Consider the following 17,598-nt stretch of genomic DNA (forward strand, 5'->3'; position numbering starts at 1 on the left):
GAGTATAAAAAGGATGACAGTCAGATAGAAATAGAATTTTAACTCAGAAGTTCACTTACTGTGAACGTCCCCTCTCTGTTTTTCGTTGTTGTCCTTATGGATGTTGTTGTCCAGAGGAGTATCTGAAGGGGCAGGAGTCCTGCGAGAGGGTACAACTGGCACCCTTGGTGTTGGAGCTGGGGCTTTGGTGGTGGTGGCGGCAGTGGGACGGTGAGGTGTGACATGGGGCTTTTGGGTAACTACAACAGGGGGTCTGGGAGAAAGTGTAGGAGGTTTACGGGTTGGGATGATTGGCTTCTTGGGTGTTGGGATGATTTTCTTGGGTGGTAAAGGTATTTTGGAGGGTGGTGTCGTGCTCGGGGAGATCCTCTTGGACGTCACTGGTGGTCGAGCAGTGGTAGTGGTTCTCTTTTCGTCTGTATCTGGAATCCTGTTGTTGTTCCCAGGTGGGATCTTTCCGGGTTGGGGAGGGTCGATGATCACTTTGGGGATGGCTAAAGTGTATTCATCAAAGAAAAATATATATATATATCATGAGCCATGCTATTTTAATTTTTATATACAGTATATTAAAATATTGGATTGGATTGGATTGGATTGAATTATTGCAGATTTTATTTTCATGTTATCAGATGGATTTAAAGTTTTTTGTAGTTTTGTAGATATAGATATAGATCTAGTTTTGTAAAATAGAGGTTGTTTTTTATTTCTTGTTCAAAATCTATGGCAACACAAACTTTGGTACCATGTAGTATATAGTATATGAGCTTTAACCCTTTAACTATTGCATTGGCATTCCATTCCACTGAAGAAATGGAAACCAGCATGATATTTTCAATCAGTAGAAGCAAATGGATTGTTTTATTGCCACATGTCTAATATTAAATGATTCTGTTGTCTTTCAGTGAAAGATTTATTTTTTCCTCTGCATTCCATTTTTGGGCTTCTGGTAAAATACATTTGAACACTTTTGCTGTAATTAAATGATCAGATTTTCACTGCATAATATATTTTCTATATTATTTCCACACATAAACCACAGTGATATGTAATATATAATGAGAAACAAGTGAGTATTTGTACTTTATATACAATCTCAGGGAAATGTCTCCTGATGATACATACATTTCATAAAGAACAGGGAGCAGTTATTGGATTTGGGAATTTTGTTCATGCTTGACATCTTTCATTATAGCGTAAATAGAATAAGGGCTGTTACTTAAATGGCAATGTTCCCACAAGTTGGCTTAACGATGAATCATTTCTCATTGAAAAACAAATGAATCTGACAGTTTAACCTCCTGTTATGGCAATAATTCATTTACTTTTCCTCTGTTTGCACTGAGCGGTGGGCGGTGTACCAACGAGCACAGCTTTTTAAGACCTTTTCATGCAAATGAGGCCACCGAATACTAAACACGGAGCTTGTCTCTGTCTGTCATTACACACGACAAACTGACAGATGGATATTAACGTTCATGTTTGATGTGTTTAGTGTCCTGTGCTGTTAGAAATGCACCTTGCATTCTAGGGGATTAAGTCCTTACATGTTTTTATGCCTGACTGAACAATAAAGAGCCAATAAATCCTCTGTAGCTTTTCAGTGTGTGACAACAGACACCACGGCATAAGTGTGTGTATGAGCGTGCATTTGTGAAGTAGTGTGATTGTTAGGTTTTAAAAAATGTCATTTTTGGCCTGTTAGTGCTGAAAAGCTGAGCTGAATTAACAGTAAATGGAGCAGATGATTGATACACAATAGAATAAAAAGACTCACTTGGTATATTTCTGAAATGAATCAATAATCTCAAGAAACGTAATTAAAATGCAATGTGAATGTCTGAAGGATGGAAAACTATCTGGGTTCACATGAAAGTACCACGCAGCTCTGTATCTGATCTGTATGCTGAGCAAAGACAATTTTCTCAAAACAATCAAAGGACGAAGTATATTACACTATTTCTGATCAAAGTGGGCTTTTTTTTATTTACCTTTACAGCAATGACTCTTAGAGATGTTGAGTAATGTATAATATATCAAAGTATCTCAGTGCCCTAATAAGAAGGATGTTGGCCGAACTGATATGAATAGATATAAATAGATGAATAAATAGACTATATATCCAAATACTTGACCTTACAGCCATATAATTTGTGGTGGCTAAAGTAGTTAAGGCTCTGATTTGTTGATCAGAAGGTCAGGGTTCAACCCCCAGCATTGCCAAGCTGCCACTGCTAGGCATCTGAGCACAGCCCTTAATCCTCTCTGCTCCAGGGGTGCTGCATCATAGCTGCCCCTACGCTCTGACCTGAACTTCCTCAGCTGTGATATGCGAAGGAAGAATTTCATAGTGCTGTAATGTATATGTGACAAAAAAATAAAGGCTGCTTCATCTTCTAATTTAAAGTATAATCAGATTCAGAGTAACACTGTGCTTAAGGATTTATTTCAGGATGTAGCAAGATAACAGGTTTATCTACAGAAATTCAGATTCTGATAAAATACAGGAACTACTGTGTAACCAACAATATGCTGTATATTGAAATCTGACGTTCATGTCCATATGCAGGATTTCCCCCAAACTGTTAGCACAAAGTTTGAAGCACACAACTGTCTAAAGTGCCTTTGTCTGATGTAATATTACAGTTTTCCTACACTGGAAATAAGAGGTCCTGAGCTGTTCCAGCATGACAGTGTTCCTCAAGGTGTACTCAGGTATGACCTCAGTGGGGTGAGGATTTGAAAACTGATCATCTTTGGGATGAACTAGAACACTGACTGAACCCCTGAACTTCTCATACAACATCTCACTAAAGTTCTTGAGGCTTGAACATCGAGTGGAAAGTCTTCCCAGAAGAGTGGCGCTTTTTAAAACAGCAAAAAGGGAAATCACTCAATATAAATGGCCGTGGTTTAGAAATAAGAGGTTATTCAGTCAATACTCAGGTGTCCACATATTTTATGGCCATGTAGTATATAAATGTAACTGCATTTGTGTTTCAGATCTATAATTCGCTACACAAAACCCATTTGTTTTTTCCCCTCAAACATAGAAAACACATCTGTTCACACTCCCTATCAGCCCATGTTCAATACACAGTGCATGAAAGCAAGACTATGTTAAACTTGTCCAACACTGACTACCAGCAATCAATACCCTCCCTGTTTCCCCGGCCTAAGGAGAAACAGGAGAAACTCTAAAAAATACTAATCACACTGAAGAACAAAGGAAGGAGTGATGTTGAATTGTGGATGATTCGATTAAAGCACTGAATCGTACGTTATATGTAAGAAAACACATGTATACCTGAATAAGCCTTGTATTCCAACTCAAGACAAGACACTCCAGGTATAAACGTTTTATAAAATGCTGTCCTTATCCTAAAATGTCCTTCTCCTAAGACTACTAATTTAAAATAAAGGATATTGTTTTTATCCTCAATATAATAATACGAAATGCTGTTTCATTTCGTTTCATATCCAGAACTTAAGAACTTTGATGAAGCCTTTAAGCCCCGCCCACTTTCCAATCACTTTGTATCACTTTTCTATGATATATTTTTTAATAATTATACCAATAGAATTTCATTACTTTTCTATATCTATTTACTTTTCTTTCCATACTTTAGCTTTCAGATATCCTGCATTCATAAATGTTCCCTTCCAATCTCTAATTAGAAAGATATTTCAATCAAAAAATTTGATGTCAAATGTTTATAGTAAAAAAAACGGCATATTTTCTTTAAAGGAGTTCTTTTAGGTGTTTTCGTAATGCTTGTATGTATTACTTGATAACTTTATCTTATAGTTTTTAAGATTTTTTTTAAAGATTCAGCCATTACACTGAAAATTTTAATATATTTATTTTAATAATTATATTTAATTATTTATTATTATGTATTTATTTATTAAATATTATTATTTGTTATATTAATTATTATCTAATTGTCATAATAATTATTTGTTTTAATAATTATATATTTTTTATTTGTCACATTTTTTCAGATTTTTTACTGTTCAGTTCATGTGTGTAATTTTAAGTCAGAACAGCTTTTTAAATTTTTTTCCTTTTTTCTATTTATATTTGATTCATAGTAGTTGCTACTTTTTTTCTTACATTTTTTTGTGCCATATTTGGTTTAAAATCAACAATTTATTTGTCTGGTTGAGGTAGGCACCAAATGATATCACAGTGCTACTATTTCTTTAATCTGATTGGACAGTACAGTGTTTCATATTTTGTCATTTTCATCCATCCCTCCATCCATTGTCTATACCCGCTTTATTCGTAATTAGGGTCACGGGGGTCTGCTGGAGCCTATCCCAGTGCATGTTGGGCAAAAAGCAGGGGTACACCCTGGACAGGTTGCCAGTCCATCGCAGATCATTTTCATATATTTGTTTTTTTTATTTAATATCGGAAAAAGATGACAGTATTTTTGCTGTAGATGTAGGGATGATTTCAAACTATGTGTAGAATATCTAAGACCACAAAGACTGTGCTAATGAGCCGAGTGGTGTAACGTTTCCATCTGCTCCATACTCACGTTTGCACTCGTGACCCGTGCCTCCTCGGAAACCGTCCTTGCACTTGCACTTGAAGGAGCCCGGTGTGTTGTAGCAGGTGGAGTGTGCGCTACACTGGTGTTGTCCAGTCGAACATTCATCCACATCTGAAAGAATTACATCAGCAGGCTTTTACCCTCAGAGATGCAGCATGTACAAGCAAACACACAACCTTACGCCTTATTAAATGTTAATGCTAATAGAAGACGTGCATTTACGATTGATTTGGGCAAATAGGCTGAAATATAATTTGTCCTAATAAGCACTTAAATCTTTATTATAATCAGTAAGATCCCCAGTGTATTGTAGCTGTCTGTCTGACCGGAGGAAACGACTAAAACTGGATCATTAAATGAATAGATTTGTAGAATGTATAGAATTGTAATGTAAACAATGAGAAATGGAATCTAAATAAAGTTTCTCTGAAAAAAAGTAACTGTTACAGATTAAAATAAGGCCATCTCGAGATATTCTAAATGCCTAAAGTACACAACAAAAATCGGAAGAGTTTACAGGATTCATTTATGTCCATCTGGACAAACGACGTAAGAGTTCATCAACATCAACACTGGAGATGTTGCAGTTTGCTGTCTCCTTCAGGCCGTCTGCTGTTGTGATCTGCTATAATCTCTTCACAAAACCCAGGACCCAGTTTGTAATACAGTAGCAGTGTATTTAAACAGAATGCGCTATTATGCAAAGCTTCTACAAATAAAATGGGAAAAAATAAATGAACACAACTGTCTCATTGTACTAAACCCAATAAATCAGCAAAGACCTAAGACCATGTCTGACAGCTCCTTCTTTAGTTTCCAGACCTTTGAGGCTAATGTAATGAGGAAACTTTTTTGGCATTATTTGAATCTAGAAGATAAACTATAATCCAGATCATGACTTATTAGGCTCCGTCCCTCATTGATTGAAAATAAAAACAGCTAAAACATCTATATTTATTGTAGCTGTTAATGAACCTTCATTTGCATTACTTTTACAGCCCTATTACTTTTACATCATCATCATCATCATCATTATTATTATTATTATAATTATTATTATTATTATTAACAACAACAACAACTATAATAATAATAATAATAATAATAATAATAATATGGTCATCACTTTTATTTAAAATAAATAAATTAATAAAATGAACAAATACATGATTATTATTATTAATAATAATAATATTGCTGTTGCTGTTGTTATTGTATAATAACTAATAATAATATTTAATGTTTTTAAGTAAATAAACAAATAAACTAACACATAAATAAGCTAAACAAACAAACAAATGAATAAATAAATAACGGTGATGGTTCATATATAAAGGCTGCAGTTGTCCATGATGGCAAGCCCATGGCGTTAGTGATAGTGTTCAGCTATGTCAAACTTAATTACACCACAGCACTTAATCCTGATTGGTCAGAAGGTACTGATTCATTTTCTGTACTATAGTGATGACCGCTAGTCAAATTAGAGTTTTATATTCATTTACTCATTCTAATAAGTTAACACTTCTACAGTAACAGCCATTTCATGCGGACCTTTATGATGGCCACCACATATTCTAAGTAGAACAATAAATAAACAAGAGTTTATTGTTATTTAACCATGAAAACATGTCAATAACTTTCTGCATGGAGATGATTATTTAATATTTATGGATTAAATGAAGGAGTCTCCAGGGTCAGTTCTGTGTAGAAGGCTGTAACTTTAATGTTTTCCTCCACAGGAGAGTCTTCAGGGTGGAGAAGTTAGTGGCTTCTACCTAACATGACAAGTAGCCATGTTTTTGTTTGTGTTTGTTTATTTGTTTGTTTCTTTCTTACTTTCTAGTTTAGATTTAATTCTTTCTTTCTTTCTTTCTTTCTTTCTTTCTTTCTTTCTTTCTTTCTTTCTTTCTTTCTTTCTTTCTTTCTTTCTTTCTAGTTTAGATTTCTTTCTTTCTTTCTTTCTTTCTTTCTTTCTCAACTGCTCTGTTACATTCATGAGATAAATGTAAGTTCCTCTCTCTCTCTCTCTCTCTCTCTCTCTATTTCTCCCTCTCACTCTATTTCTTTTCTTTCTTTCTTTCTTTCTTTCTTTCTTTCTTTCTTTCTTTCTTTCTTTCTTTCTTTCTTTCTTTCTTTCTTTCTTTCTTTCTTTCTTTCTTTCTTTCTCAACTGCTCTGTTACATTCATGAGATAAATGTAAGTTCCTCTCTCTCTCTCTCTCTCTCTCTCTCTCTCTCTATTTCTCCCTCTCACTCTATTTCTTTTCTTTCTTTCTTTCTTTCTTTCTTTCTTTCTTTCTTTCTTTCTTTCTTTCTTTCTTTCTTTCTTTCTTTCTCAGCTGCTCTGTTACATTCATGAGATAAATGTAAGCTGAATAAGCGAGTCTGCAAAATTCTATGATTGTAAATGCTGTAAATGTAAACTTTATGGAATGACGGCTTACAGTTGTTATACAACTGATCTAATTAGTTCCCAATTATATAAAATGAATTAGCTGTGTGAAACTAATTACTTTTTAACAACATTAAAAATAACTATAAATGGCTAAAAAAAAAAAAAATGGTGATGTTCTTTAAGAAATAAAGTAATCCATTCAGCCCTTATAAAAGCCGTATAACAGCATGGCTCCAAGTGTGTCCATTCTTCCTCGGCCATTCTGGGTGATGTTAGGGAAGGACAAGATGTAACTGGGACAAGGCTTGAGGCAGAAATTCAAGGAAAAACTTCATTCAGACTTCAATTACATGTTAGGATCTCGTAGTTCAAGAAACAAACAGGTCCTGTGTGGATTTAATTTATTTATTTTTTCCTGGAAAAATTCCTAGAAATCGCTATAAATGAATTCCATTAAAAATATAAATAAATAAATAAATAAATGTCACTTTAGGTATAACATGCACTAGAACTATTTGTGTTTTCACGCTCCATTTATAGTCCTCATGCACATACAGTCCACACACACACACACACACACACACACACACATATATATATTTAAAACCTCATCCATGTTCAATATTTTATTTCTGACAGCAGACTTGTGTCCTTGATCTTACCTATACACTGGTATTTGCCATTGATGTACTGCAGGTCAAAGCCGTCATGACACTTGCAGATGTAACTCCCGAAAGTGTTGACGCACTTGCGGAAGCGAGGGCAAACGCCGCGGCCCGTGGCGCACTCGTCCACGTCTGAAAAACAAGCAGCCCGTTGCATCATCCTTTTAGAAATTTTTTTTTATATCCTCCCTCTTGTTCTGACTGCTTTTGCTTCCCCAGACTGGATGGATTGGTGGATTACAGACTAATCTAGATAGAAAGCTTCAGAGGATCAGTCTGTGTGGATGGTCAGGAATACATTTCACATACCTCATCCTTCATTTTCACAAGAATAGAATTTATGCATAGGGTAATGCAGAATAAACACTGGCTGGGATATTTCACGCTTGGGTGTAGAAGTGAAGAATGCTGTGTGCTGATTCAGAGTGTGTGTGTGTGTGAAATAGAGAGAGAGAGAGAGAGAGAGAGAGAGAGTATGACAAAAAGAAACAGAAAACAGAGAGAGAGAGAGAGAGAGAAAGAGAAAGAGAGAGAGAGAGAGAGAGAGAGAGAGAGGCAACAATGCCTCATCAATCATTTCTTTCCTTGTCCAAAACACTCTGTGCTGGAGTTTCAGCTTGCCTGAGCAACATTTGATTCCATAATCACGCAATTAGGATCATTTCCTTTTACCTCCTCTTTTTTCAGACAAACACATTTGATTGATTGCTCAGTCAGACGAGGAACAAAACACGTCAGATGACGCTATTAGTCATTCCGAAAATCTGCTGGGGTAAAAAAAATAGACTGTTGGGAATCGTAAATCAAAAGGCTCTTCATTCCCGTTGTCATACAGCGGATGCTCGTCTCCCGGCAGTGACTGATGCCTGGAGTATTTTAATGCTAGACCATCCCGTCGTTGTAACCGCATTTTATAAGGCGACGACCTAATGATGTACTATAAAGTTACGACTCCGTGGATATGACGGCGGTTTCCGGCACCTTTGCCCTCTCGTCTGGTTTATGTCTCAACATCTCGACGTCTGTCCCTAGGGCTTGTAAAATACTCTCCTAAAATCCTATAATATTACAACACTGCAACACCTGTGCCTCAGAAACACCATCCACAGCCCTTTTGTGATTGATGGCCTCGTGTTCGAGACACCACTCCTCCTCTCTCGCTCTCGCACCGGCTAAAAAGTGGACCAGGGGAATAAAAAAAAAAAAAAAAAAAAAGGAAGGCCGGACTGAAAAATTGAGCTCATCCCCTGTTACAGAAGCATATATTTAAAAGGGGACACAGGTTAAGTGCTACAATTTGTTCCCATTCCCGTCTGTGATTTACTGTTGTGCAGGGAGACATGTCTCAGCGAAGAGGAAAGGGACGTGAACCGCTTTAACGGCTCTGCACCTGCAGAAGGGCATTAATATGGCCATTAACGAATGCCACTATGCAATCTCCAAGCACTTGCACTGTAATTAGAGCATCGGAGGGGTAAAGAAAAAGAGCTCATTGTGTGGTTGTCAAGAGCTGCTGCAGGAATACCACAGGAGCACAGCGCTTCAAGAGAATCTGTGTGCTTATTTGCAGCTATTTGAATTTGAAAACTCTGTCATCTTTCACCGCAAGCGTCGAAAAGAACAAGAAAGGCAACAAAAGACTCCTGCGTTTGATTAGCAAGCTACAAATCAGAGTTAAAAAAGACGCCAGAGGGAGAAGGAGGCAAAGGCAAAGTATCTCGATGTTGTGCTTCTTTGTGCTTTTGATTTCAGAGGAAAGTAGCAGAGTTTGTTTGGCTCACAGCGAGCAGCCGTACCCACGCATGTCCTGCCATCTGGGGCGAGCTGTAGGCCGGGAGATGGACACTGGCACCGAACCTCTCCTTTCATCACCTCACAGCCGTACTGGCAGTTAGCCATACTGCATGTCCGTGCATCTGAGACACACACACACACAAAAGAAGGGAAAGAAAAGAAGAAGACATGATCACTGCAGTTAACTTTATAAACATCAAGAGAGAGGATGTACGGACCGAGACCAGATCAGGACTGGATTCTGTTTCACATACATTCAGAAGGATTTAGATATTTATCAAGACCTTACCTTTCATTAAAGACAAAAAAAACATTCCATCGTTAGTTCAAGCAGAGATCTGACTTACATCAGTGGTAGTCAATCAGCAGTGACATGTTCGGTGTTCTTTGATTTTGTTCTATAGCTATGAACCTAACATCCTAACCTAACATCTATAGCTCCATCCATACATCCATCCATACATCTCGACATCCATCCATCCATCCCTACATCCATCCATCCATCCATCCATCCCTACATCCATCTCTACATCCATCCAACCATCCATCCATCCATCCATCCATCCCTACATCCATCCCTACATCCATCCATCCATCCATCCATCCATCCCTACATCCATCTCTACATCCATCCAACCATCCATCCATCCATCCATCCATCCCTACATCCATCCAACCATCCATCCACCCAACCATCCACCCACCCATCCATCCACCCACCCATCCACCCATCCATCCACCCACCCATCCATCCACCCATCCACCCATCCAACCATTATTCAAACATCTATAGTATCTATCCTTCCATCTATCTATCTAACCATTATTCAAACATCTATAGCATCTATCCTTCCATCTATCCACCCATCCATCCAACCATCCACCCACCCATCCATCCATCCATCCATCCAATTATCCATCCCTACAACCATCCACCCATCCATCCATCTAACCATTATTCAAACATCTATAGTATCTATCCATCCATCTATCCACCCATCCACCCAGCCATCCATCCCTACATCCATCCATCCATCCAATTATCCATCCCTACATCCATCCATCCATCCATCCATCTATCCATTATTCAAACATCTATAGTATCTATCCATCCATCTATTAACCCATCCATCCATCCATCCATCCATCCATCCATCCATCCATCCATCTGTCTGTCTGTCCATCCACCCATTCATCCCCCCATCCATCCATCCATCCGTTCATCCATCCATCCATTGTCTACTGGGATGCAGGAAACCTGAAGTCTATCTCAAGAGACTCAGGGCAGAAGGTAGGGTAGGATACACATATAGACAGGAGGCATAAACTGTAGGACCTTGTGGAAGCTATAAACCTAATATTTAGAACCTCTGTGATTCTCACTTTTTTATTTTTCTGCTCACAGAAACAAACACAAAATCAAGCAAACTCTGTAAGATTCAGAGATCAATTTCTCAAAATTACCACAGATTTTCTGCAAGATTTGGCCCGAGACTCATCGTCTGATGTCATCACAACACACATTCTGCCAAAACCCTCTTCAATTCAAGTGTTTTGAACATGAATATAGAGTAACTACATATGGGTCTTCACTGGCAGTTTAAAAGAAGAATCCTGTGCTTGCAATTTCACCAATTCAAGTAGCTTTCCATAATAAAATTTAATAATAAATATATTAAAAAAACGCAGCAAATTCAAGCATTTATGGCAATATTCACATAATAAAATAAAGCTAATAAAATTCAAAATAAAACAAACAAAAAAATCCTAGAGGGAATGGTAAATAAAAAAAAGCTAAAAAAAAAACCCAAAATTGAGCAAATTTGCGAATAATAGATAATGAAAAATATAATAATAAAAAAATTATAATATTTTTTTCCAGCACAAACATTAGCCACATCTGGAGAAATAAAAAGATTTACTCATTTTAGCCATACTGAAATCAAATTAAAATAAATTGTTTGTTTTTTTTTTAATTCAACTTTGTAAATATTAAATTTTTTTCTATCAGTGTGGTTATAAATAAAAGGAGTGTGTTTTCCATGGTGAACAGGTTGAAGTGTAATGTTTCCATAATAAGCATGTTTTCAAAGCAGCTAATCTGATTGTAATGCATAAGGATTGTATCAAGTCTTAAGAAAAGAAAAAATAGAAAATGTGTGCTAGATTAAAAGAAAACCAAATAAAATGATGTGGTTTAAAGATACGGTCTGCTTTCTGGGGCTGTACGGTATAATTACATTTCATTTCATTATTTTAGATGTTCACAGAGGTTTCTAAACCCCACTGTTATTAGAGAATTAAAGCACCTTCTCTTGTTTTCATTGAAATTCTTTCAAATCACAGCGCATTAGCAGCATTTCAGTACGCAGGAGTGTAGTAACTCGAACAGTGATGGTTAGTATGATGTGCAAATCGAATCAATAATGCTTCAGGCTTGAATAAAAATCAGAAACATGAGCGAGAAAGCAAACATAACGTATGCACAGGTTCCTATCTAAAGGCTAGAGAATGGTGGCTTCGTGGTTCGGCTTTTCTTAGAGCCGCCGTCTGAGAGGACTGAACTCTGTAAGTGGGTCTTTCTGACCCTGAGGCAAAAGACTAGTGGAGAAGATAACCTCGTATTATTACCTCACCATCTCCAACAATGCGCTGAGAGGGGGGAAAAAAAACCCAGCCGCTTCATTCTCTACTCGCACCACTATGAGGTTATCTATGGGTTCAACCTGCTCTTTCCAAAATAACAGGGAAATGAAATTGCTTATTATGCCTACCAGCCAAATATGAGGAGCTATTAAAGATTTGAGCAGGACTACAAATGGATCATTTAGAGCCTAAAAACACAGAGCAGTTCTTCAGCTTTCTGTCATATTGTAAAAGGTAGTGGCATTATTCAGTCCCGAACACAACAGCTATATACACAAAAAACTTTGACAGATAAATCTTATTTAGTATTAGATGTGGGGAATGTCAAAATTTGACAAAATAAAGGTTGATGTGAAGACATCAAGACTCCGGGGGATGAGTTAAGCCTTTAAATATGTCGAGATATTAAAAATAATCTACTATCTATGAAAAGAGCCTATGAGCATCTCTAGACATTTACTCTCATGAGGAATGCAAGGACAGAAACATGATTATGCAAATTAGAAGGAATCAATGTCCTTCCATCATCCCTAGCCCAGCTCTGCTGATGCTATACTATCAGCTTTCGTGGGGAAATTGAAGAGACTGAAGGGACAAAGCGACTGCTGACAAATTAAAGGAAAACTTAATGTAGTGTGGCTCCATATCAACCAAACCATGTCGGCTTTTCCTTTAATTTGTCACTTCAGTCTTTTTACATTGCAGCGCTACATAGTTGTACACTGATCATCATCATCATCATCATCATCAACATCATCATCTTTATCCTATCATTAAATGAAACATTTCTATCCTAAAGCATGTGCTACAGAGCGCATAATAACTCACCGCGGATATATAAATCATATTTTATGGCCTTTACAGTCAAAACATCTCAACCTGATAGAACATCTGTGGGAGATTTTGGAGCAATGTGATTGATTTTCCCCATCATCATCATCATCATCATCATCAGGTGAAAGAATATCAACAAAAATATCTTTAAAAAGAATAGAGCTCAGTCCTTTAGTACACCTTTTCTGGCTTTTCTAAATTACACTTCTGACTGATTTTCCTTTTAAACTGTCAACAATCTGCATCTGTTTTTAAAAAGACAAGCAGGAATCATTATCAGATATCAAATATCAAATCTACCATCATTTACGTTGCATATATGTTCTGGAAAATGAAGTCGATCGGAAAAATCCTTGATGTCACATCCTATATCCTGATGTTTAGTCATGAGTTTTAAAATGCGACAATATCTAAAACTTTCATCAAAACCCTTAACCATTAATTATATCCACTTCAGAAACATCTGGAGTGCCTGAAGAAACAAGGATATGAATCATTTAAAAAGACCTGCAGAGAAATATCCCAAAAAACTGACCTCCCCCTCTAAAAAAAAATTCCCTGCTGTACTCTTTGATAAATGCAATGATACGAGCATGCTTGCAATAGTGTGGGGCGTCTGAAAGAAAGAGAAATATTGAACCTTTTCAGTGGTTAACACGAGGCAAGCACAGGCACAGCCTTCTCAGCACAGGGAGAATAGCTCAGGGCCAGCTAGAAGAATCAGGATTTACTGCTAGGGTTGAAGTTCACTCTTCTCTCTTTCTCCCTTATTTTCTCTTACTCACTCATTTTTCATTTGAGTCACTGTAAAGCCCTCTACAGGGGCTAACCATGCCCCAAGCTGATAGGGTGACTGCCGGGAATATTAAAAAAATATATATTACACACACACACACAGACAAAAAAATCTCTCTGGAGGAAAAAAAATGTAATCATAGTAGCATGCAATAGAAAGGGAAAAGTACATATAGTGACAGAAAAATACTTTACATGGCAGAGAAATGACCATGCATACAATTCTAAATAGTCGGTACAATGTAGGGACCTTGTTAAAATTAAAAAATGTAGAAAATATTAGTTATTATTCTGGGTTCCAGGTTTTTATAACAGTTTGTCATTTTTAGAAATGCATTTTCCATGTGATATATAAAAACATCCCAATGGTTCAACGACTTAGGAGGTAAAAACTTTTGGTATATAATCCTGACCCAATTATTTAATCGAATTATTTTTTACCAAAAATGTAATATGCACCTGTTTTAGGGGGTGATTATATTCAGTATTGAATTTCTTTGTCATGGCACACTCCACAGTGCTGATTAAAGGAGACACTCAGCACTTTAAAAAGTAGTTTTTCATAAGGATTTCTGTTTTAGCCTATTAGGGACAATATATTTATAAAAGTATCCCCCCAAAAAACAGCTAGGATTTTCACACAAAGTAAACAGTGATATCAAACCCATTTCTGCTCTCTGAGCTGCCCCAAGTGCTTGTTCATAAGGATCTAAAAATGTAAAGCCGTCATCTTCAACCACTAAAATTCGGTGTAAGGTTATCCAACAGAGGGAAAAACAAACATCTCACACTGAAAACCAACATGACTCATTTTTATATCCGACTCACAGCCAGAAAATAATTCATTTGTTTATACTGATGAAAAATGTCACTGGCAGAATGAAAAGCTAGTGTAAAAGCGCTCTATAAATAAAATTGAATTGAATTAAAAAGGGTTAAGAATCTTGTTTGTGAGGAAAATAATAGGTTATACAGACTGAAGCTTACAAGACACCAATTCAATATCAAATATCCTGGATCTCTATTAGATTAGACAATTAGATCCTGACGGCAAAATGTTTAGCGGTAACATTTTACGGTCAGTTCAAAAATCCTGAAAATAAAACGTTTCTTAAGAAGCTAGTAACTTTGGACTGGTTCCTTTGTCCAAAGATCATAACAGGAAACGTGTGGTGTATTAGTAAAGCTTTGGGAAAATTCTCATTTCCATACTTTCTTCCTTCCATTTCCATTTCCGTCAGTTTGACAGTCCCTAACACCAGAACTGGCCTTTTTTTTTTTTCATTTTTACTGCTGGCCCTTGAGCTTGTTAATTAAGCTGCATTGATGAATTTGCTGGCGAATTTACATGCATCAGACATCTGTGCATGAAGTTAAATCTGTGTAGCGCAAAAACAGCATCTGCTCATTAGTGTTCAGCCTTAACGCCATGCCATTTCCATCTGCGACTGCGAGCACGCATGACTAGCGAGTGCGCTGTTCGGTGGTGGTGTTAGTGCGTGAAAGTGGAGCAACATGCCAGCTGGATGGCCGAGGGCTAAATGAGCAAAAGCAAAGCACGACTCACTTCCGCAGGTCCCGTCAGGCTGAAGCATGTAGCCGTTGAGGCAGTAGCACTTGTAGCTGCCGTATGTGTTCATGCACCTGTGTTTACAGGGTCGAGGCTTCAGGCCACACTCGTTCAGATCTGCAGGAAAGAGAGAGAAAGATGAGTTAAGGCATCCAGACAGAATACCTTGTGATGTGTGCGTCTGTGGTGCGGAGAATTAGCCAGCGGTCACAGTTCAAAGGTCAATCCCCTTAAAGCTGTGAGGGAGCAATGAGGACCTGTGTCTTAACAAGCCCACCTTCAAGAATCTCTTCCTGGTTATTACCTTCCAATAAAGGCATTCCATCATCACCAACACTTACATATAGACACTGTGTTTTTGCTCGGACGTCTCTGTGATGTTAAATGCCAGCAACCTCTGACCTTTTCAAAAATATTATTAGACACTGTGATATGTCGAGTTCAGATTAGATAGATTGCCTGGAGTCTAGCACCTGCCAAAACGCTCGGAAAGCACAGAGAAATGTCAACAGAGCCCGGAAATTAATCATAGGCCGCCAGCCCGGTGCGTGCATGACAAGAATACAAAGAATTCCAGCCCACGTGCATGGAGGTGAAAAGCGACTCCATTCTCAGTCATGGACTACAGCAAGGGGGTCAACTGTGTATCACTTTCCTCCTCACACTGTAAGCTATAACTACAGGTTTTCTGTTCATGGAGTCTAATTTACCCCCACACTGAAACAGATCCCGCTGGCAGGCGTATGATTAGCCTGAGTATGGCCCAGCACGGAGAGAATGGCGCCATCTTTAGCTTTTAGAGTTATTCCCGGAACGTATTTTGTGGCATAGACTTCTGACAGGTGCCCCCGATTTAAACAGACAAATGTGCTAATGTTGTTGACTGCATAAACAGCGCTAATGTGAGGTCACTGCTAGGGCACCATCAGGAGAAAAATGTTCATCTTACCGTACGGGTGTATTTTCACTCCTCCAGGTAGATTTACAGCCACGGTTTTCACACTTTGACACTTTGTGCATTCAAAATGTGTTTCCAGACAAAAAAAATGCTTTAGGATGTTTGGGGAACGAAGCAAAACTGGTCAAGGTTCTGATTCACACTTTCATGTAAATATGTAAAATAGTTTATTGATTTTAAGACACACTATATGGCAAATGTTTGTGCTCACAAGATCGCTGTCCAGTCTTCTAAGAAGGCTACATTTTGAAGTTGAAATATTTCAAAATATCTGTATTGTATGTAACGTCTAGATTCATATATTTTCATATAAGGTGGAAAAACAACAAGAAGCACCCCTACATTGACACGTCGACTTTTTACCTAAAAAATCTGAATCGTCAAAATTTAAAAAAAAATAAATAAATCATTCAGTCTCTGTTGTATTTCCTTAAAATAAGAAAACAACACACAGTATGTCAAAAAGTTATTTGAGATTCCAGGCAGCTTTGAATATCTGCAACATGCCAATGCCTTCGAAATGCCAGATATTTTATAACAATAATATTGAGGTCAGGTGAAAACAAGACGTTTTGATCAGACCACCTGACATTTTTCTGACCCCCATGGTTTTTTCTTATTATTATTGGTCTTACTATACTTTACTTTCTACCAAACTTTCTTGTTTCTGACACTTGACAAGCTTCCAAAACTTACACAATGTCAGAGAAGTCAAAATCTGGACAGCAGTCAGAAATCCTCCATCTCGCTCTACACACAATTATTTCAATCTTTTTTTTTTCCCCCCAAATAGACTTCACTTATCAAGTAATTGAGGGTGTAAATTATAGCAGGCTGAAAAGCCAGTGTAGACAGTCAATTCTAGTAGATATCATCAGGGCTGTTCGATGCCACATGCTCGTGACTTATTAGGATGTAGTAATGAAGTGAAATGGAGGCGCAGTTGGCAAATTAATCAGACTACAGGTTAATTAACTGCTAGAACTCCATTCAGGAAGTATGGGAATCATTTATTTTTCAATTATACCACAACACTGTTGAATCCTCCATTCTGATCAGCAGCTCTGTCAGTAGAGTCAATAAATACATGAATTAAAAATGTGTTGTTTAACTAAGAAAGAGCATAGTTAGCATAAGCAAGTTTTCTGGAAGGAGATTTATGGAAGGTTTTTATCTCCAGTGTGAGCACTTTGTAAGATTTAGTATGTTTCAATTCTCCCTGTTTTTGTTGTGTCCATGTCCAGCATTGAATTTCTTTATCACGTCACACTGACTGTTTATCAGGGCTATAACCTATGTGACGAGTCGATATGCAAAAGTTCTACACTATAAATGAATAAAATGTATTTTGTGTTGTTATTAAGTATTTATAACTGCGTA

The 17,598-nt window shown here is 37.3% G+C and overlaps 1 protein-coding gene across 7 annotated transcripts in view; it reads right to left on the reverse strand.

The window, feature by feature from the left end:
* The window catches only part of npnta (nephronectin a), a 67,107-nt gene that overhangs the window by 8,424 nt on the left and 41,085 nt on the right, over positions 1–17,598 (reverse strand). For 4 of the 7 annotated variants that reach the window (XM_058385569.1, XM_058385570.1, XM_058385571.1 and 1 more), the window contains 5 exons: positions 15,258–15,377; positions 9,418–9,537; positions 7,619–7,753; positions 4,548–4,673; positions 60–494 (listed from right to left, as the gene is read on the reverse strand). In XM_058385569.1, the coding sequence (XP_058241552.1) occupies positions 60–494; positions 4,548–4,673; positions 7,619–7,753; positions 9,418–9,537; positions 15,258–15,377 (936 nt within the window). The remainder of the gene's footprint in view (positions 1–59; positions 495–4,547; positions 4,674–7,618; positions 7,754–9,417; positions 9,538–15,257; positions 15,378–17,598) is intronic. The other 3 variants (XM_058385573.1, XM_058385575.1, XM_058385576.1) reach the window with 1 other exon arrangement.

The sequence above is a fragment of the Hemibagrus wyckioides genome, linkage group LG03 (genome assembly GCF_019097595.1).
Source record: "Hemibagrus wyckioides isolate EC202008001 linkage group LG03, SWU_Hwy_1.0, whole genome shotgun sequence".
In the NCBI taxonomy this organism is placed as follows: Eukaryota; Metazoa; Chordata; class Actinopteri; order Siluriformes; family Bagridae; genus Hemibagrus; species Hemibagrus wyckioides.